This window comes from Macaca fascicularis, chromosome 15 (genome assembly GCF_037993035.2).
Source record: "Macaca fascicularis isolate 582-1 chromosome 15, T2T-MFA8v1.1".
In the NCBI taxonomy this organism is placed as follows: Eukaryota; Metazoa; Chordata; class Mammalia; order Primates; family Cercopithecidae; genus Macaca; species Macaca fascicularis.
In genome coordinates, this window is record NC_088389.1 from 78156842 (window position 1) to 78179310 (window position 22469).

At 37.8% G+C, this 22469-nt stretch overlaps 1 protein-coding gene across 4 annotated transcripts in view; it reads right to left on the minus strand.

The window, feature by feature from the left end:
• FOCAD (focadhesin) overlaps nucleotides 1–22469 on the minus strand; it is a 318797-nt gene that overhangs the window by 263881 nt on the left and 32447 nt on the right. For all 4 annotated transcript variants that reach the window (XR_012424668.1, XM_065530469.2, XM_065530470.2 and 1 more), the window contains 3 exons: nucleotides 21378–21466; nucleotides 18603–18677; nucleotides 16360–16514 (listed from right to left, as the gene is read on the minus strand). Coding sequence is in view for 3 of the 4 variants with exons in the window: in XM_065530469.2 (XP_065386541.1) it covers nucleotides 16360–16514; nucleotides 18603–18677; nucleotides 21378–21434 (287 nt within the window). In the remaining variant the exon portion in view is untranslated. The remainder of the gene's footprint in view (nucleotides 1–16359; nucleotides 16515–18602; nucleotides 18678–21377; nucleotides 21467–22469) is intronic.

Genomic DNA, 22469 nt, shown 5'->3' on the forward strand with positions numbered 1-22469 from the left:
GTGTCACCCAGGCTGGAGTACATGATCTCAGCTCACTGCAACCTCTACCTCCTGGGTTCAAGAGATTCTCCTGCCTCAGCCTCCCAAGTAGCTGGGATTACAGGCATGCACCACTACATCCAGCTAAATTTTTTTGTATTTTTAGTAGAGATGGGGTTTTGCCATGTTGGTCAAGCTGGTCTTGAACTCCTTACCTCAGATGATCTACCCGCCTCAGCCTCCCAAAGTGCTGGGATTACAGGCATGAGCCACTCAGCTCAGACAGAAATGAAAGTAGTTTTTTTGTTGTTATGGTTTTTTTTTTTTCATTTAACTTATCTTAATATACATTCCTACAACATTAAAACCAACTTAAGATTCCTGATGGAATAAGAAAAGTAAGAGAGAAATATTCAGATGTATGCAGAGATTTAACTACTATGAAGACTGCCCATGACATAACTAAATCTACCACCCTGCAAATTAATTCCTAAGAGATTCTTAGGAACATTAGATGGTTCCTACGACTTAATATAAGACGGAGACAAGAAGTTCTATTTGGAATATGCTGTTTCTTTCACTCCCCTCCATCTTAACTCACTTGTTGTATATGAAAATCACTGAATAGCAATAAGATTTGTGAAACTTTGTAAATTCCTCTCCCCTCTCTCAAGCTGCTTCTAAAGAGTGGATCCAAAAACAGCCTTAAAAATAGAGGAGAAGAGGACTGAAATACATCAAGTATGTTTAAATCCATAAGCTCATTATAATTATTTTATAAGAAAATGTAACTGGTCACCACTGAAAGGATGCTTTAAAAAATCATTATTTTGTCGGGAGGCTGAGGCAGGAGAATGGCGTAAACCCAGGAGGCGGAGCTTGCAGTGAGCTGAGATCCAGCCACTGCACTCCAGCCTGGGCGACAGAGCGAGACTCCATCTCAAAAAAAAAAAAAAAAAAATCATTATTTTGGAATTTAGTAAATGAAAGAATTACACATATATCCTGCCTTTCCTATATAAATTATACCTCTGGGTGACCAAACAGTAGATATGGGGAAGATTCTCTTTATAGAAGTATTTCAGGTAATAAGTGAAGAAAAAAAATGGAATTAGAATGTCACCATTTGAAATCCCTAATGAATTAATGGATCTAGTCATTGAGCATCAACAGCTGCTAACATCATCAAAAATCAGATACTATGTCCTCCTGAGAAAAGAACACAGTCCCACCTAAGAAAAAGTCTCCCCCAAACTCCCAGGGTTGTTTTGAGAATTAAGTGGGGAATTTTGGGTAAAGCTCTAAAGCATAAGGCAGGGCACACAGTTTATATTCAGGAAAGGCTAGCTTTATTCCTTAACCCTCTTCCCCTAGAAAACAAAGCAGTGGTTTTCTCTATTATTATTGCTGTTTAGAGAGATAATTTATAATTTAAAGAAAATACTCTGGAGATTGGGGGAAGTCAAGGCAGTATCCCATCATCACAATTAAACAATTATATTTGACACTGATTCTCTGTTCACTCAATCTCTCATCCTTCTATCTCTGTCCGAGAAACACAGATCTAATGTTAAGTCACTTGTATTTAAGCACAATTATGTTTCAAAGCTAGAGCTGAATAGCTGAGAAATACCTACTTGCATGTGGCTTTCCTCCAAATTCAGTCCCAGTGCAGAGGACTCATCAGGAATAGTATTCCAGTTTCCTGTCTGTTTTGGAAAATTACCACACCCTCTGCAATCATATGGTTACTGTATAAGTGATCCTAGCACACATATGCTCACACAATGAAGACACAGTGAGTAGAGAGTTAAATTGTGTCCGCCCAAAAGATACATCTAAATCCCAACCCCCAGTACCTATGAATGTGACTTTATATGGAAATAGGGTCTTTGTAGATAAATTATCTTGGGATATCATCCTAGGTGGGTCGTAAATCCAATAACTGGTATCCTTACAGAGAAAGTGAAGGGATACTGTATTGGAGACACAGAGATACACAGATAAGTCAGCCATAAGAATACAGAGGTGGAGACTGAAGTTACAAAGCCACACAACAAGGAATGTCAAAGATTTCCATCCCACCAGAAGTTAGTAGAGAGGCATAGAACAAATTCCCCCACAGAGCCTCCAGAATGAATCAGTCCTGCTGACGCCTTGGTTTTTGGCTGCAAGGCATCATGAAATCATGAAATAATAAATTTCTGTTGTCTTAAGCCATCAAGTTTATCATCATGTGTTACAGTAGCACTAGAAAACTAACACTTGGAAGAGCTGACTGATCCAGCTCCAGGTCCTACCATTGGAAATCTGTAATTGTGGCCAGGAAATTCCAATCTCAGTCTGGCTGCCTCATATATGAAATGTTAAGCCAGAAGCAGGTGGTGCCCCATGAACTAGGAGGCAGAGAAAGTCTGCAGGAAGAAAGAAGAATGAAACACACAGTTCATATCCCATTTGTTTCTGAGGCCTAGGTGCATATTTATTCTTGGGTCCTATGAGATAGATACTCCTTTATCAAAAAAATTAATCCATTTTTGCTCACACTAGTTCAAGTGGATTTCTGTAACTGGTAGCCCAAAGAGGCCTAATACACTTAGGAAACTGCTGCTGAAAGCCTACAATAAAGATCAGCTGGAATAAGTCCTTTCTTGGGCAGGTGCCAGGAAAAGATGAATTTACTCAAGAACCATTAAAGAGAGCAAAGGAAACTTCAAAACTAAGCCACAAGCACAGTAGCAAGAGACAATGCAAAAAGGTGCCACAGTTTTCACTAGGCATAAGAGCCAAGACCCACATCTCATACAGACTGAGCATCTCTAATCAAAAAATCCAAAATCCTAAATGCTCCAAAATCCTAAATTTTGTGAGCACTGATGTGACACCACAAGTTGAAAATTCCACACCTGAAGTCATGTGACAGGCTACAGCCAAAACACAGTTAAAACTTTGTTTCATGCACAAAGTTATTTAAAATGTTGTACAAAATTACCTTCAGACTATCTGTATAAGGTGTACATGAATTATAAATGAATTTTGTGTTTAGACTTGGGTCTATCCAAGATATCTCATTATATATATGCAAATATCCCAAAATTCAAAAAATATTAAATCTGAAACACTTCTAGTCCCAAGCATTTCAGATAGGGGATATTTAGCTTGTAATGAGAGTGAGTATGGGTCAATGACGACATTGAAGATTCAAAAAAAATTTTTTAATTTTTAGTCAAGTTCTACCAACTATACTAACAAGAAAACACTCAGGCAAATTGCTTTTTGCTAGGTTAATATGGCACGATTACTACTGTGCATATGAATAACATGTATCAGATTCCTTTTGTTTGAGAATTATTTCATTACAACATTAAACACTGCTCATGTATGCTGGGTCTCTTTTTGAAAGACTACATATAATGCTTGGTTCTTTGCTTTCAAAATATACCAAACATGAGGTACAAGAATGTACCCATATTTCAGATATTTAGGGGTAGAATTAAAAGGGTTTGGGTTGAAGAGAATGACATAACATCCCAAGAGGGATGCATCCCTAGGTGTCATGGGAACAAATGTGGCTAAGTCCCTTTTTAACTGGAAAGGATTTCAGATCCCTGAACAAGATAATTCATCAGTCTTAAGCATAGTAAGTCATTAGCAAATAAGAGAATGATAAACACTAGAAAAACAATCATTGTCTAAATTCATTATAAAACTATATGAGAAAACCATAAAACTGTATGAGAAAGATAACCAGAGACAAGACGACAAGGACAAAATAAACAGTTCTGAGAAATCCATGCTTAAATGAATGACCAAAAAAAAAAAAATGCTTCTTTAAAATAAAATCTAAGAGATGTAATGTTACTGAGCTTTTGCGTAACAAAGTCCTTTGCACTCATTTGTCTTCTATGTAGCAAAAACGGCCTGATTTCTTCTGAAGCATTTTTCCATTATAAAAGTAACATGTGTTCAGCAGCCACTGTTCTTAAATCACCTAGAAACATCTTAGCATAAATACATGACTCTACAATGGAAGATTTTGTGACAAAGCCTTCAACCAGATAAACTAACTTAATAAAAAATAAGTTATTAGATCAGAAAAGTGGCTGGAACCACTTTTGTGATTAGGAACGGAAAGTTGAGAGAAATTCTGGGATTTTCAAGGGGAAAAAAAACAGAATTGGGGAAGAAAAGGAAGAAGAACATCTAGAAATAAGCTAATAAGCTTAAAAGGAATATTTAGAAGACAAGATGGGGAAACAGACATGGACTAGCAATTCTGTCACTCTCTAATAAGAGTTAAATAAGCCATAATATCAATATAAATATAAACCTTGAAACCATGTCAAATTCAGGTAGTAATACTCTGACACCCCAGCTGCAGATTAAAATGTGCTGCCTTCCCTAAACCTTGGAGGAAACCTCATAAAGGCATCCTTCCTTGGTTCTTCCTCTCCTGCCAAATAAAATAAAGAGAAAGAAGCTAAATAATACAGAAAAGCTTCAATAATATAACAAGATATGAATACAGTTGCTGGCTATTTCCTACATAAGAAAGCAATTAAGTTTCCCAAGGAACAGGGTCATCAATAAAAGACTCTGAGAGACAAGAATTTTCTCCATAAATCATCCTAAATCTTAACTCCAAATGATTCTCAGAATCATTTTTAACCACTGAACCTTCATCAACCCATGATCAAAGACTCACTGGATCCAACAGAGTTCCTCAGGACCCACTACAAGAATTTTTAATATCCTATGCTAAATTTCATTAAAAGGCAGACTTAGAAGTCTCAGAAAATACACTTTAATTTCCCACACTTTAACACACTTTATATTCCCAAATACCTTGAATGCAGGTCCCTTCCATGTTTAAAAGCACATAAGGCATACAAATGAAGTGCTAGCCTAGTTTATCCAGAGTATAACCTTCCTACCAAGCACATTAAGACAAGAAATGGGGGAAGCAGTTGAGGTGAAATTACAGGCTGTCATGACACCTCAATATCAAAACTGAATACCTGGTTCTGCAGGAGAGCAAGATTTTTTATTCACAATCCTGTTACTAAGCAACTGTAACAATGGTTGTAACAATAAGCCTTCTAGAAGCCAGCACAGTTCAGGGGAAAAAAATTCTAAGGAAAGAAAAATGGAAAATTCCTTGCTTTGGGACTCTTTATTTCAGGATACAGTCAATGTAAAAACAAAAACAAACAAAACCAAAACCAACCTAAACTCAAAACAATTCCTGAAAAGTCTACAAAACTATATGCTACTATATATCTTGCACTTTATTTTCAGTTTCACTTCATTTCAAAATTCACATTCGACTGGTGATAATGATTTCCTTACTGTGTTTCTTTTGTGGTCCCCTTCTTTCCTTCACCCTCCCTAGGGAATAATTTTTTTTTCAAATTTCCTTACTGATGAAAAGAACATTTTAAGGCTCTTAAATCCATTTCTTTGTTTACAGAAGCTATAAAAACTAGTTTACAATTGTTTCATGTTGCCTCAGCTTTGAACAGAGAACACTCTAGGACATGAAACTACTCCTTTGAAGAGAACAGTCTCTCAAGCACAGCCAGACCCCTTCCCAGACACTCCCTGAAGTTTAGACAACCAGAGCATTGCAAATGTCAAGTCTTTTTCAAAGTTAGACTATACAATGTAACCCGCTCTAAGCCACTGTTTCTCAAACTGTGGGCTTGGATTCAGGTGGGAGGGGGGCTTCCAGACATGTTCCAAGGGAATTTTATCGACTAGACTTTCACAGGACGAAGGAGCCAGTTATAAGGCTGGAAGAGATGGGCACACCTACTTTTCCTTCCATCTTTCTTTCATGCTTTCAAAATCTGCTCTAAATGCCAAGAAAACTCAATAACCTACATTCTCTAAACATCTATTCTATAGAAGGCTGTTTCTCACTATTGGCTTTTTCTATCCACCCCCCTCTTGCTTTCTCAGTTCCTGAAGGATAGTAGGCTAGAAGATAAATAGGCAAGATGGAAAGATAAAGTTTTAGAATTATTTTTCTAAAGCAAAGATAAGCAATCATGGTGTGTCTCAGTTCCCAAAGTACCTTTAGATTCCAATAAGCCTCTAATTAAAGAGAAGTCAGACACAAGCAGAAATTTAAATAATGGAAACTGAAGACCCAAAGTGTCTCACCCAAAGTCATTCCCTGCATTGATTGATTGATTGATTGATTGATTGATTGAGACAGAGTCTCACTCTGTTGTCCAGGCTGCAGCGCAGTAGTGCGATCTTGGCTCACTGCAACCTCTGCCTCCGGGTTCAAGCAATTCTCCTGCCTCAGCCTCCTGAGTAGCTGGGACTATAGGCAGGTGTCACCAAGCCCAGCTAATTTTTTTGTATTTTTAGTAGAGACGGGGTTACACTTTGTTGGCCAGGCTGGTCTCCAACTCCTGACCTCAAGCGATGAGCCTGCCTCAGTCTCCCAAAGTGCTGGGATTATGGGCATGAGCCACCACGCCTGGCCCATTCTTGCCTTTAGGTCCCAAAGACACAGATGGTTTTCTGTCTCAGAAGATTCCCTGAGGTTCATTTTGGAGGAGGAGGAGGCTATTTGAGTCTCCTGTTCTTAATTAGCTTATTTCTTAAAATGGATTCTCATTTTGTTGGGTTGTTTTTTTTTTTAAACATAAATGGTACAAAGTATAGTCTTTGTAATCACTACATACCACAAAGTTCTGCTACTTGAAAATAAAGCAAATGAAGAAAATTATGTTTTCTGTCATATAAGAAATTATCATATCCACTGGCAACAATAAGGAAAACATAGCACTTATATATTTTATGATCGAATTGATTCAAAAATTAAACTGGTTAGCTTCAGCATCTACTCTCTACATCTCCCTGTGGATGACAATTTAGACAATATGAACATTCTCAGATAAGAAATTTTGTTTAAAATGTCCAGCATCCTTCCACTGTTAAAATTCCTATATTTGCTTACTATAAAATTCAAGGCTTTCTTCCATATGTTGGCCAAATAGCCAAAGAACCTTAAAAATGTATGGTCACCTATATGTGTAAGATTAATAACTGAAGCACTGTCTATTGTAAAGGAATAGAAATAATAGGAAATTGCTAATTATGGCTCATCCACACAATGGAATATTACGCAGCTAGAAAAAAATAGAAAGCTGTTTATATATTTTATAGAATGAGCTCTGAAACGGTTGGGATGTTTGTCCCCTCCAAATCTTAGAACGACATATGATTCTAAATGTTGGAGATAAGGCCTGGTAGGAGGTGACTGAATCACGGGGGCAGATCCCTTATGAATGATTTAGTACCATCCCCCTGGTGATAAGTGAGTTCGTGCTCAGTGAGTTCACGTGAGACCTGGTTGTTTAAAAGAATCGTGGACCTCCCCCTCTCTCTCTTGCTCTTGGCTCTTGCCATGTGACATTCCTGTTCCCACTTTGCTTCCACTATGACTATAAGCTTCCTGAAGCCCTTGCCAGAAGCAGATACCAGCACCATGCTTCCTGTCAGCCTGTAGAACCGTAAGCCAAAATAAACCACTTTTCTTTATAAATTACCCAACCTTAGGTATTTCTTTATAGCAATGCAAGAACAGCCTAATACAAGCTCCAAGATACATTTTTTCACTGAAAATGCAAAATAAAGATTACTATATAATAGGCTACTATTTCTGTTTGTTAAGGAAAATATACATGTAAATATACACACACGCATTTTTTCTATTATATGCTGCATATAATATAATAAGACCTACTAACACTTTGTCTTCCACAGTGGAAAAAACAAAAAAACACAGATACTGGGATAAGACAAACGCTTTGCCTAAAATGTCCAATGTGAATTATTATTATCTATTCAAAAAAACACATTTTTTTTTTCTTTTTTGAGACGGAGTCTTGCTCTGTCACCCAGGCTGGAGTGCAGTGAAGCGATTTCAGCTTAGGCTCAAGCAACCTCCACCTCCTGGGTTCGAGCAATTCTCCTGCCTCAGCCTCCCGATAGCTGGGACTACGGGCATGTGTCACCACGCCCGGCTAATTTTCATATTTTTATGAAAAAAGTAGAGATAGGGTTTCACCATGTTGGCCAGGCTGGTCTCAAACTCCTGACCTCAAGAGATCCGCCTGCCTTGGCCTCCCAAAGTGTTGGGATTACAGGCATGAGTCACCGCACCCCGCCCAAAAAACACATTTTTAAATTTAAAAATAACTAAGGTTACCCACAAATTACAATATGCAGAAATGACAGGATAATTCACTATCCACAAAGTTTATACTTTGCAATTTACAATAGGGATGAAGAATTAATACTGATGCGTGAATGATATCTCACAGCAGAATAATTTTCTAAGATTATCTTCTAGAATAAAAGGTATAATCTAACCTGCTCTAATTATACCTTAAATACAGAGAAGATACTACATTGGCCCCATGAGCTGCTGATACTTTAACTTATGAATATAAATAGTACAACTACACAATGCAATTAGATTTTACATTTGCAGATTTTTAAGGCATTTGAAAACATTTGGGGAGGGGGGCAACAAATACCATACCTGTATTTCACAAATAAAAAAGGTAAGGTAACATCTAGGTGGCTTGCTTAAGATCAACCAGTACATAAGAAAAAGACAGACACATAAAAAGCTTAACTTTTCAAAATTCTCCTCAAAACTACTTTTTTAATTGGTATACAACAGAATCCTTCTAAAATTTTTGTGAATGTGTGTAGAAACAGAAAGACAGAGAGAAAGTAGTAAGTTTTCAGCCATGATCAAACCTTCACTTATTCAGAAATATCTGGGCAACTACTAAGTGTCAAAGAGTGTGCCAGATACCAAAATACAGGTTTAAAAATAATACACACAGGCACATATTGTGAAACAACAAGTAGTGCAGCAGAGAAGTGGGAAGTGTCTGGACAGGAAAGAGGACATCGGAGCACAGCCTGAAAGGATAATAAAGATGATGTCAGACAGAGGTCTTGAACTCCTGACCTCAGATGATCCACCTGCATCAGCCTCCCAAAGTGCTAGGATTACAGGACTTACACCGCATCCGGCATCTTTCCACAAATTGATCATTACAGCTATACTCCATCTCCACTGAAGGCAGGGAAAAAACTTAAGTACTCAGCCCGATGATACTGTAATAAAGGTGAGTGAAAAACACTAGAAAAACAAGCAGCTCCACAGAGGAGAAGGGAGGCTTGGTGAGAGGTGAGTAAAGGGGGCAAAAGCCCAAATGATTCGAAGCAGTCAAAAATTAGGACATACAGATCAAGACAATTTCTTGAAGCAAAGAGTAACAACTCTTTTTCAGGGAGTATTTTATAACAGAGGCTCACTGGTTCAAACATGGTCCTGTTTGACCATCTCTGAATGGATCCCTCTTATTCCTTATTATCCCATTACCTCAGCCTGTAAATGGACTAAATACAGTCATACCAAACAAATTCAAAGAACAAAATATTATTAACTTGGAATAATCAAGGGGAAGACATCCCTAAATCACAAAATATTTGAGAAATAAGTGCCATTATTTTCTAATGCACTAATGCCAAGGGCTGGCCAAGTAATGTCACTACAATGTATAAACTATACCACTGTGGAAGAATCATTGCTTATGGACAATCTTCTTTCTTAAAATGTCAGGAATCGGGGGGGTGCCCAAGATGGCCAAATAGGAACAGGTCCAGCCTCCAGCTCCCACCGTGAATGACACAGAAGACGGGTGATTTCTGCATTTTCAACTGAGGAACCAGGTTCATCTCACTGGGGCGTGTTGGACAGTCAGTGCTGGTCAGCGGGTGCAGCTGAACCAGGGGGTGCAGCCCGACCAGCGAGAGCTGAAGCAGGGCGAGGCATTGCCTCACATGGGAAGCGCAAGGGGGAAGGGAATTCCTTTTCCTAGCCAAGGGAAACTGAGACACACAACACCTGGAAAATCAGGTAACTCCCACCCTAATACTGCGCCTTACCAAGGGTCTTAGAAAACGGCACACTAGGAGATTATAAACCACACCTGACCCAGAGGGTCCCACACCCACAGAGCCTCCCTCATTGCTAGCACAGCAGTCTGAGATCTAATTGTAAGGTGGCAGCGAGGCTGCGGGAAGGGCTCCCGCCATTGCTGAGGCTTAAATAGGTAAACAAAGCACCCAGGAAGCTCGAATTGGGTGGAGCCCACTGCAGCTCAAGGAGGCCTGCCTGCCTCTATAGACTCCACCTCTGGGGACAGGGCATAGCTAAACAAAAAGCAGCAGAAACCTCGGCAGATGTAAATGTCCCTGTCTGACAGCTTTGAAGAGAGCATGGTTCTCCCAGCATGGAGGTTGAGATCTGAGAACGGACAGACTGCCTGCTCAAGTTGGTCGTACCCTGAGTAGCCTAACTGGGAGACATCCCCCACTAGGTGCAGACCAACACCTCACACCTCACACTGCTGGGTACACCTCTGAGACGAAGCTTCCAGAGTAAGAATCAGACACCAACACTCGCTTTTTAGCAATATTCTATCTTCTGCAGCCTCTGCTGCTGATACCCAGGCTAACAGGGTCTGAAGTGGACCTCAAGCAAACTCCAACAGACCTACAGCTGAGGGTGCTGACTGTTAGAAGGAAAACTAACAAACAGAAAGGACACCCACACAAAAACGCCATCAGTACGTCACCATCATCAAAGAACAAAGGCAGATAAAACCACAAGGATGGGGAAAAAGCAGTGAAGAAAAGCTAGAAATTCAAAAAATCAGCACGCATCTCTCCCTCCAAAGGAACACAGCTCATCGCCAGCAAGGGAACAAAGCTGGACGGAGAATGACTTTGATGAGTTGAGAGAAGAAGGCTTCAGTCAATCAAACTTCTCAGAGCTAAAGGAGGAACTACGTAACCAGTGCAAATAAACTAAAAACCTTCAAAAAAGAATGGATGAATGGATAACTAGAATAATCAATGCAGACAAGACCTTAAAAGAACTGATAGAGATGAAAACCATGACACGAGAACTATGTGACAAATGCACAAGCTTCAGTAACTGACTCGATCAACTGGAAGAAAGAGTATCAGTGATTGAAGATAAAATGAATGAAATGAAGCGAGAAGTGTAGAGAAAAAAGAGTAAAAACAAATGAACAAAGCCTCCAAGAAATATGGGATTACATGAAAAGACCAAATCTATGTCTGATTGGTGTGCCTGAAAGTGAGGGGGAAAATAGAACCAAGTTGGAAAACACTCTGCAGGATATCATCCAGGAGAACTTCCCCAACCTAGTAAGGCAGGCCAACATTCAAATTCAGGAAATACAGAAAACGCCACAAAGACACTCCTAGAGAAGAGCAACTCCAAGACACAAAATTGTCAGATTCACCAAAGTTGAAATGAAGGAAAAAATGTTAAGGGCAGCCAGAGAGAAAGGACGGGTTACACACAAAGGGAAGCCCATCAGAATAACAGCAGATCTCTCGGCAGAAACTCTACAAGCCAGAAGAGAGTGGGGGCCAATAGACAACATTCTTAAAGAAAAGAATTTTCAACCCAGAATTTCATATCCAGCCAAGAAGAAATAAAATCCTTTACAGATAAGCAAATGCTTAGAGATTGTCACCACCAGGCCTGCCCTACAAGAGATCCTGAAGGAAGCACTAAACATGGAAAGGAAAAACTGGTACCAGCCATTGCAAAAATATGCCAAAATGTAAAGACCATAGATGTTAGGAAGCAACTGCATCAACTAACGAGCAAAATAACCATAAAATATCATAATGACAGGATCAAGTTCACATATAACAATATTAACCTTAAATGTAAATGGATTAAATGGTCCAATTAAAAGACATAGACTGGAAAATTGGATAAAGAGTCAAGATCCATAACTTTGCTGTATTCAGGAGACCCATCTCACATGCAGAGACACATATAGGCTCAAAATACAGCGATGGAGGAAGATCTACCAAGCAAATGGAAAACCAAAAAAGCAGGGGTTGCAATCCTAGTCTCTGATAAAACAGACTTTAAACCATCAAAGATCAAAAGAGACAAAGAAGGCCATTACATAATGGTAAAGGGATCAATTCAACAGGAAGAGCTAACTATCATAAATATATATGCACCCAATATAGGAGCACCCAGATTCATAAAGCAAGTCCTTAGAGACTTACAAAGAGACTTAGACTCCCATACAATAATAATGGGAGACTTCAACACCCCACTATCAACATTAGACAGATCAACGAGACAGAAAGTTAACAAGGATATCCAGGAATTGAACTCATCTCTGCACCAAGCGGACCTAATAGACATCTACAAAACTCTCCACCCAAATCAACAGAATATACATTCTTCTCAGCACCACATCGCACTTATTCCAAAATTGACCACACAGTTGGAAGTAAAGCACTCCTCAGCAAATGTACAAGAACAGATATTATAACAAACTGTCTCTCAGACCACACTGCAATCAAACTAGAATTCAGGACTAAGAAACTCAATCAAAACCACTCAACTACATGGAAACTGAACAACCTGCTCCTGAATGACTACCGGGTACATAACAAAATGAAGGCAGAAATAAAGATGTTCTTTGAAACCAATGAGAACAAAGATACAACATACCAGCATCTCTGGGACACATTTAAAGCAGTGTGGAGAGGGAAATTTATAGCACTAAATGCCCACAAGAGAAAGCTGGAAAGATCAAAAATTGACACACTAACATCACAATTAAAAGAACTAGAGAAGCAAGAGCAAACACATTCAAAAGCTAGCAGAAGGCAGGAAATAACTAAGATCAGAGCAGAACTGAAGGAGACAGAGACACAAAAAACCCTCCAAAAAAATAAATGAATCCAGGAGCTGGTTTTTTGAAAAGATAAACAAAATTAATAGACCGCTAGCAAGACTAATAAAGAAGAAAAGAGAGAAGAATCAAATAGACGCAATAAAAAAATGATAAAGGGGATATCACCCCCGACCCCATAGAAATAAAAACTACCATCAGAGAATACTATAAACACTTCTACGCAAATAAACTAGAAAACCTAGAAGAAATGGATAATTTCCTGGACACTTACACTCTCCCAAGACTAAACCAGGAAGAAGTTGAATCCCTGAACAGACCAATAGCAGGCTCTGAAATTGAGGCAATAATTAATAGCCTACCAACGAAAAAAAGTTCAGGACCAGACGGATTCACAGCCAAATTCTACCAGAGGTACAAGGAGGAGGTGGTACCATTCCTTCTGAAACTATTCCAATCAATAGAAAAAGAAGGAATCCTCCCTAACTCATTTTATGAGGCCAACATCATCCTGATACCAAAGCCTGGCAGAGATACAACCAAAAAAAAGAGAATTTTAGACCAATATCCCTGATGAACATCTACGCAAAAATCCTCAAAAAATACAGGCAAACCGAATCCAGCAGCACATCAAAAAGCTTATCCACCATGATCAAGTGGGCTTCATCCCTGGGATGCAAGGCTGGTTCAACATATGCAAATCAATAAACATAATCCAGCATATAAACAGAACCAAAGACAAAAACCACATGATTATTCCAATAGATGTTTCCAGAAAAGGCCTTTTACAAAATTCAACAGCCCTTCATGCTAAAAACTCTCAATAAATTCAGTATTGATGGAACGTATCTCAAAATAATAAGAGCTATTTATGACAAACCCACAGCCAATATCATACTGAATGAGCAAAAACTGGAAAAATTCCCTTTGAAAACTGGCACAAGACAGGGATGCCCTCTCCCACCACTCCAATTCAACATAGTGTTGGAAGTTCTGGCCAGGGCAATCAGGCAAGAGAAAGAAATCAAGAATATTCAGTTAGGAAAAGAAGAAGTCAAATTGTCCCTGTTTGCAGATGACATGATTATATATTTAGAAAACCCCATTGTCTCAGCCCAAAATCTCCTTAAGCTGATAAGCAACTTCAGCAAAGTCTCAGGATACAAAATCAATGTGCAAAAATCACAAGCATTCTTATACACCAGTAACAGACAAACAGAGAGCCAAATCATGAATGAACTCCCATTCACAATTGCTTCAAAGAGAATAAAATACCTAGGAATCCAACTAACAAAGGATGTAAAGGACCTCTTCAAGAAGAACTACAAACCACTGCTCAGTGAAACAAAAGAGGACACAAACAAATGGAAGAACATACCACGCTCATGGATAGGAAGAATCAATATTGTGAAAATGGCCATACAGCCCAAGGTAATTTATAGATTCAATGCCATCCCCATTAAACTGCCAATGACTTTCTTTACAGAATTGGAAAAAACTACTTTAAAGTTCATATGGAACCAAAAAAGAGCCCACATTGCCAAGACAATCATAAGTCCAAAGAACAAAGCTGGAGGCATTACGCTACCTGACTTCAAACTATCCTACAAGGCTACAGTAACCAAAACAGCATGGTACTGGTACCAAAACAGAGATATAGACCAATGGAACAGAACAGAGTCCTCAGAAATAATACCACACATCTACAGCCATCTGATCTTTGACAAACCTGAGAGAAACAAGAAATGGGGAAAGGATTCCCTATTTAATAAATGGTGCTGGGAAAATTGGCTAGCCATAAGCAGAAAGCTGAAACTGGTTCCTTTCCTTACTCCTTATATGAAAATTAATTCAAGATGGATTAGAGACTTAAATGTTAGACCTAAAACCATAAAAACCCTAGAAGAAAGCCTAGGTAATACCATTCAGGACATAGGCATGGGCAAGGACTTCATGTCCAAAACACCAAAAGCAACGGCAACAAAGCCAAAATTGACAAATGGGATCTAATTAAACTAAAGAGCTTCTGCACAGCAAAAGAAACTACCATCAGAGTGAACAGGCAACCTACAGAATGGGAGAAAATTTTTGCAATCTACTCATCGGACAAAGGGCTAATATCCAGAACCTACAAAGAACTCAAACAAATTTACAAGAAAAAAACAAACAACCCCATCAAAAAGTAGGCAAAGGATATGAACAGACACTTCTCAAAAGAAGACATTCATACAGCCAACAGACACAAGAAAAAATGCTCATCATCAGTAGCCATCAGAGAAATGCCAATCAAAACCACAATGAGATACCATCTCACACCAGTTACAATGGCAATCATTAAAAAGTCAGGAAACAACAGGTGCTTGAGAGGATGTGGAGAAATAGGAACACTTTTACACTGTTGGTAGAACTGTAAACTAGTTCAACCATTGTGAAAAACAGTATGGCGATTCCTCAAGGATCTAGAACTAGAAATACCATTTGACCCAGCCATCCCATTACTGGGGATATATCCAAAGGATATAAATCATGCTGCTATAAAGACACATGCACACGTATGTTTATTGCAGCACTATTCACAACAGCAAAGACTTGGAATCTACCCAAATGTCCATCAGTGACAGACTGGATTAAGAAAATGTGGCACATATACACCATGGAATACTACGCAGTCATAAAAAAGGATGAGTTTGTGTCCTTTGTAGGGACATGGATGCAGCTGGAAACCATCATTCTTAGCAAACTATCACAATAACAGAAAACCAAACACCGCATGTTCTCACTCATAGGTGGGAATTGAACAACGAGATCACTTGGACACAGGAAGGGAAACATCACACACCGGGGCCTATTGTGGGGAGCGGGGAGGTGGGAGGGATAGCATTAGGAGATATACCTAATGTAAATGATGAGTTAATGGGTGCAGCACACCAACATGGCACATGTATACATATGTAACAAACCTGCACATTGTGCACATGTACCCTAGGACTTAAAGTATAATAATAATAATTTTAAAAAAAAGGTTGCACGGAAAATGTTTGTTGAATGATTACCAATAACGAAGTTTTGTTATCATTTTTATCCAAGGGCACTGTATTTCATTACGTCTATACCCACTCCTGTGTTTATTTTGGGGGTTTGTGTGACAGTATTATGTTCTTTGAAAACTAAATAAGAAAAAATTTGAAAAAATAAATATTTTCAGTGGGCTAAAAAAAAAAAAAAAAGTCAGGAATCTGCATTGCATTTTTGAATTATAAACTATTTAGCTATGTTCATCTTAAAAAGAGCAACAACAAATTTAAGTAGAGCCCCAAAACTTAAGTACTACAAATGACCACAAATTCCAAAACTGTAGGATTTAAATTAACATGATCTTTTCATATCTGAAACAGCAACTGCATGACATTTTAAGAGCAAGAAAAACAACTGGCAAGTAGGATGAATGCTGACTCTTAATAGGGATTTAGTGAATTTTTTGTCCTAAAAACTTAAATCATTAACTGATTTAAATCATAAATGTCAGTTAATGATTAAAACTTAAATCATAACTGACCAAACACTGAGGAAAATGTACCTGGTTGATGGAATCAGATTGAGTATCCCATTGAGAACATAGCTGAACTCTGCATGATCCTGAGCAACGAGTGCCACCAGACCTTCACAGCAGGCTGTTCGAACCACTACATTGTCACTGCAACACTTCTCCCACAGCAAGTTCAAAGCAGGAGTCTGAAACCAAACCAGTGATTAGAAGACAATTCTGATGAACAGCAAACACACACACACCTTCGGTCATTCATCAATGAGTAATTTGTTCACAGTAGGCTAGCTTTCCTTTATAAAGATGATGCTGTTGTCACTCTGTTCCTAGAATAAAATGAAGTCAATTTTCCAAGAGAGGTAATGGAGGTAACAGCAACTCTCTCTCACCTGGCATCATCGCTGTAAAACAAGACTGGCTGCAGGCAGAGGTATGACCCGAGTTCAAGCGACACAACAAAGCTGAGACTTGGCTCTAGCACGCTGCTCTAACCAAACAATTTAACCAGACACTAATAGTATCAGTATATCAGTTAGTCTAAGTTGAACTCCAAATAATATTTATGCCATAAGCCTTCAATTACAATAACAGTTATTTTCAGAAAATGTTCCTGCTCTCCTACCACCAACCTCTATCACCTACATATACCTCACCACCACCCACAATGCCCCTGCCACAATTTCTTGAATTCTAATATGGGCCCAGATATAAAAGACAGAAGTAAGACAGGCAACCAGCAAGCTGCTCATTCCATGGCTAACAAAAAAAAAAAAAAAAAAAGCCTAGGAAAACTGCTTGCCCAAGAAGGAAACTGACTTTTCCCCCCTCACACTGTGACTCTGTCTTCATTGATAGAAAAGCATGAGAAGGACATATAAGTAAATATAAGTTTTCATTTTAGAATGTGTTGCGGGAAGTCAGGGGCCCCGAACAGAGACATTGAGACATGAGAATTGCTTGAATCCAGGAGGCAGAAGTTACAGTGAGCTGAGATCGCGCCACTGCACTCCAGGCTGGACAACAGAGCCAGACTCTGTCTCCAAAAAAAAAAAAGAAAAGAAAATCAACATCATTTGTACCCATTTTCCCTCTGTAGCTGGCTGAGAATCTATTCTATCTTAGCATCCCACTATTAAAATAACAATACAGTTAACAATCACTACAGGAAGGAAATATTTATATTCTACTTCTCCTTTTATTCAGAAAGACATTGTGTTCAACTGTACTGACAATATCAAAGGGTTCTAAATACCATCACTCTATTATTACACCAGAAAAACAAAACAAACAAATAAATAAACTGCTGCCTCAGGTAAGACTGTGTAAGCATTCATTTTTAGTAGAAGAGGAAACAGTTACAGGTATTTGACATTCAATAAATCCTGGCAGTTTAAGTAAAACCACTAGATCTTCTCAAAGTACACAATGTGATTATAGGCAGGATTAAGATCAGAGTTCTCAGAAAACCTAATTTATATGACTACATACAAACACCAGACAAATGCCAATTAGTGAAGTGTGTCCTACACTTACTTCAACATGTCTGCAGAAGCAATAAAGAAATGTAACTTGGAGCAGCTAATCAAAAAGAATGTGAGAAAAAGGAAATCAATTTATTTCTGCTGTGAAAAAAAAGAATCTTATTTCCATCACTTATGTTCCCTATAGAGGACACCTGAGAACACCTCTCTTAAGAAGAGTTTCCCAACTAGCAGGTCAAAATACACAATGTTGATCAAACAAACCCCAAGTGGTATATCTCAGTAAGCTGGCATTGCTTCAACTCTGAGCATTTACCTGCTGTTTGTGTAAGATGGAATTTTTCAGCTTTGACTGTCAATGTATGACCTTTCCAACCAAGAACTCACAGCTGGGGCTGAGCTGAAGCATGAGAAATCTACATCCAAACAGAGCCACTCTGTTCATTCTCTTCATTACCCAAATGATTTCCTCAGAGATAACTCTATCAATCTTCTCTAAAGCATGCCTTCTCTCATTCCATCCATATTGTTTTTCATCAATAGTCGTAAGAATACTCCTCTCCAGCCCCTCCCTCCATTTCTCATTCCTAGAGTGTGTTTTAATAAATTTAAAACTTTTTTATTGCTATACACTAAAAAGACAAACAAATTATCAAAAAAGCCAATGAAGTTCTCACAGTTCAAAAACATTTCTGCTGTAATCTGAACTATCAGGGAAACAAGACAGGTGCATATGTGATCCAGCTAGTAGCAATCTTATCTGAAGAAAATTGAAGCATAAAGTTAAACACAGACCTGATTTGTAGATTGGTGAATCTTTTCTGAAAAACCATTTTCCTTTAGGACGGCAGCAATAAGATGACCCACAGCCTACGAAACAAATAAAATTAATGAACACAGTCCCTTAGAAGTTATTTCCAAATATCAATACTAGTTAATATGAGTGTATCAGGTAGTCAATTGGGAATAAATAAAATTCCCATTTACTAAGTGTGTGCTATGTAGAAGGCATTGAATTAGGCACTCCACATGCATAATTTCTAATCTTCAGAATAGTTCTCAAAGTAGGCATATCTATCCCAGGTTACCAATAAGCAACTATAGTGCATAGAGGTTAAGAAAACTGCCAGATTTTTGGTTCAAATTGCTGTCAGTCTCAGAAGATAACTTGAGATTGCTTACTCCATTAAAACATGAGTGAGAAACCCCATAGTTTTTAAAATCATCTTTGCACTGAAATGAAATCCATCATGCTTCATCACACCGTTAAAGAATATGAAGAAAACTCGTCTTTATGACTATAGCACAAACAGACGTGAATCAATAGGGCTTCCCTCCACCACCACCCTTCTCCCTCCTGTAGGCCATATAATTTTGATTCCTTTATCATTTTTATAGGTTTCAGCCCTTAAATTCAATTTAAACATAAGCTTTCAGTCTCATAAATCTCTAAAGTTTTCCCATATCCTGCTTTAGTCAAAAAACCCAAAATTAAATTCAAGTCTCTTAAAGGAGTGCTGGTTATATAAAGACATAAATATCATTACCTCCTACTACCTCAACTTTATTCCCCTAGTTCTTCAGCACTACCCGGCACTACAGTCTTAGAGCCAATAGGCTAGTAACAATCATTGCCATTCTGTGTACGGGTTGGAAAAAACTTCACTATTCCAACAACTGTCCAGCCTGCACTTGGGACCAAATTACAGTATAGCTGTGAATAGCTGCCAGTTCTGCAAAGTCTCCAGAATAGCTCAAATAAAAACACAGCACCCACTCCTTCCTCATTTTTCTCTTTGTATTTCACACATTGGAAATGATTTAAGACCACGGTGCTTGTGGTCTAGTTTTGCAATATAAGTCACTCATGTACATGAATATTAAGTTTAGTCCAACTTACTGTCTCTTATCTCCTAGTAAAAGGAATAGTAACAAGAACTGAGCGCCCATGGATAGGCTGAGCTCCTGTTTTACAAAATATACCATATTTCACTGAATGTAACTGACCAGGAATTGCAAGTTGCACCATTATACTGTGTACCACTAAGAAAGAAAAAAGGCTGCCAATTAGTCTATGATATACAATGCTTCTTATAAGTTAGAATTTTGGTTTTATAGTCACACAAGAGTTCTTTTAGACTCATGTAGAAAATCATGCCCAAGTTCACAAATGTGCAGGCAATACCAACTGTATCTCAACTGCTGCCATCAATTACTAGAGGCAATTCAATTTCAAAGATGTTAAAATCTGAAAAAAAAGTGTGTGAATCAATGAAATATGGTGCTAATATTGAGCAGTAGTTACAGAAGAACAATAAGAAATATTTGCAAAGGACAGGACACAATCACAAGAACCTAACAAAACCAATATGAAACACAATAGCAACAAAGAAAAAACTATAGTTCATATTTAGAAAAATAACTAAAAGAAAAGAAGCTTAATTCCCCATTCCCCACCAGATTCAATTTCTCTAACATACTCTAACAAATCAGAGATATTAGCCTAAACTGATTTTTTAAAATACAAAACCCAAGGATAAATCAGCCTACATTGCTACTTAAGTGTTCCATAACAGCATTCAAATAGACATCCTATGCTAAATTATATATATAAATATATATATATACTTTTCACCTAATTTAACAGTAACATATATGGGCATTTATTTCTTGTTTGTCTATGCTAACAAAGAGACTCCAGGCACAGAAAAATAAAACTGCGAACAGTATCCTCCAAGCCTTCATCTTCTTCTTCATGGTAAGGACCTGTAGGATATGACTCCAACCCAGCCAGGTAGAAGGGAATCTTGCATAAGGAGTGTTCTACTCCTCATGGAAGGGTTCCCCACTACCCAGCTAAGTCAATTCCCACAGCAGACATCTCCGAAGTTAACTGTTGAAAGTATCCAAGGCGCTGTACGTTGTTAAGTCTTCAAGATGGCTTCTGCTGATCTGTTAGCTTTACTCTCACAAGAAAAGACAATAAGCTATTATGATACCTTGATTAACCAGAATGTTTCTAGTTACCTAAAGGCTAACCAGAAAGCCATCTTTGTTTTAACCATTTAACTATTGAAAAGCTCTTTAAAGTTATCACAATCTCCTATCTTAGTAGATACATCAAATTTTTTAACCCAGGATATTTTACTTATTAAATGTCATTATTATAAAACTCTATATAAGGGGTAGGATATGTCTTCTTAAATATTAATCCCTCATGCTCTGTGGAAATATAACTATTTACCTCTGTTCCCAATAATTATAGGCCAAAAAAAAAAAAAAAACAAACAAACAAGCATATTCAGGGGCCTACTAGTTAATCAAGGTTTTATTATCGCTAGGAAGAAAAGTATGATATATAAACAGAAGCTGAGATTGATCAGTTTCAAATATTTGCTTTCCTATCTCAAATATATATTTTCAAATTAACTCATAAAAGCTGCTTCATAAAATAATATAAATCTCTACATGTAGAATAAAATATTTAATGTTAAATATATAAAGTTCAGTTAACAATCCACAGAACAGGTTTATTTGTTACCATGAGCAAAAATAAACAAACAAAATTACCTGTGATTGGATAAGAGAATTTGGAAATTCAAACCTTTTCCTGATATCATCTGACATTTTTGCTTCTCTTACATGTATGTATGCAGCTTCTGTAACCAAAACAAAAGAATATTTGTTAGTCTTCCAACTGGTCTGAATTGGAGCTCCAATTAATTATTCCTCAAATAATGTGAACGTAATCCATTCCAAAGACAACAATGGAAATAAAGCACAGGGCTCTGCAGAGTAATCCTTGGAATAACTTCATTGTCATTCAGCACTCAAATGTCATGATTGATAAATAAACTAAAAATGCCCAACAGCTTTTGGTTTTTCCCATGAGAGCTAACCCTGAAAAAGATGAATTTGCACTACGGAAATGAAAAAACTATCCAAAAGTTCAACCACACATTTGAAACAGAAATTAATTCTTCTGTGGATCAAAACTTATAAGAGAGAAAGAGTCAAACTGTCATAAAATTACTTCATCTATGCCTCACTTGGGCACAAGCTTTCATCTAAGCACTAATCCAACTGCTAGTGACAAGTGTGAAGCCTAGGTGAACTTTTTTTCAAGTTCACGTTAAAAAAGACTGCTTGTTTCCTACAGGAGGAACAAGTGAACAATTAGCATCAACTTTCAATATTTATATCTCACTTATTCCTACTAGGCTCATAAGAAAAGTAAAGAAAAGAGAAAAAGAGAGAGAGAGAGAGAAAGAAAGAAAGAAAGATAAAAAGAAACAAAGAAACAGAAAAAGAAAGAAAGAAGAAAGAAAAAGAGAGGGAGGGAGGGAGGGAAAGAAAAGCATGCAAAAGGATGGGGAAGGCAGGTGGTAAAGCAGGAGTATGGAACTAAAAAGAGGATTTCCTAAGGATCCCAATTTATCCCATTTTCATGAAGCACTGAACCTACCAAATTACACTACTTTGAAAAACAGGGTATTCTAGGTCACCTATTTACTACAATATAATTAAAATTAAAATTTATCTCAATAAACAACCCTAGATTAACTTATAACAAGCAGAAAAACCAAGTTCCCTTGATCTCAAAATTGGACTATTTTGGATTTTCAGATTGGATTTTCAACCAGTTTAAAGTATATGCAAATA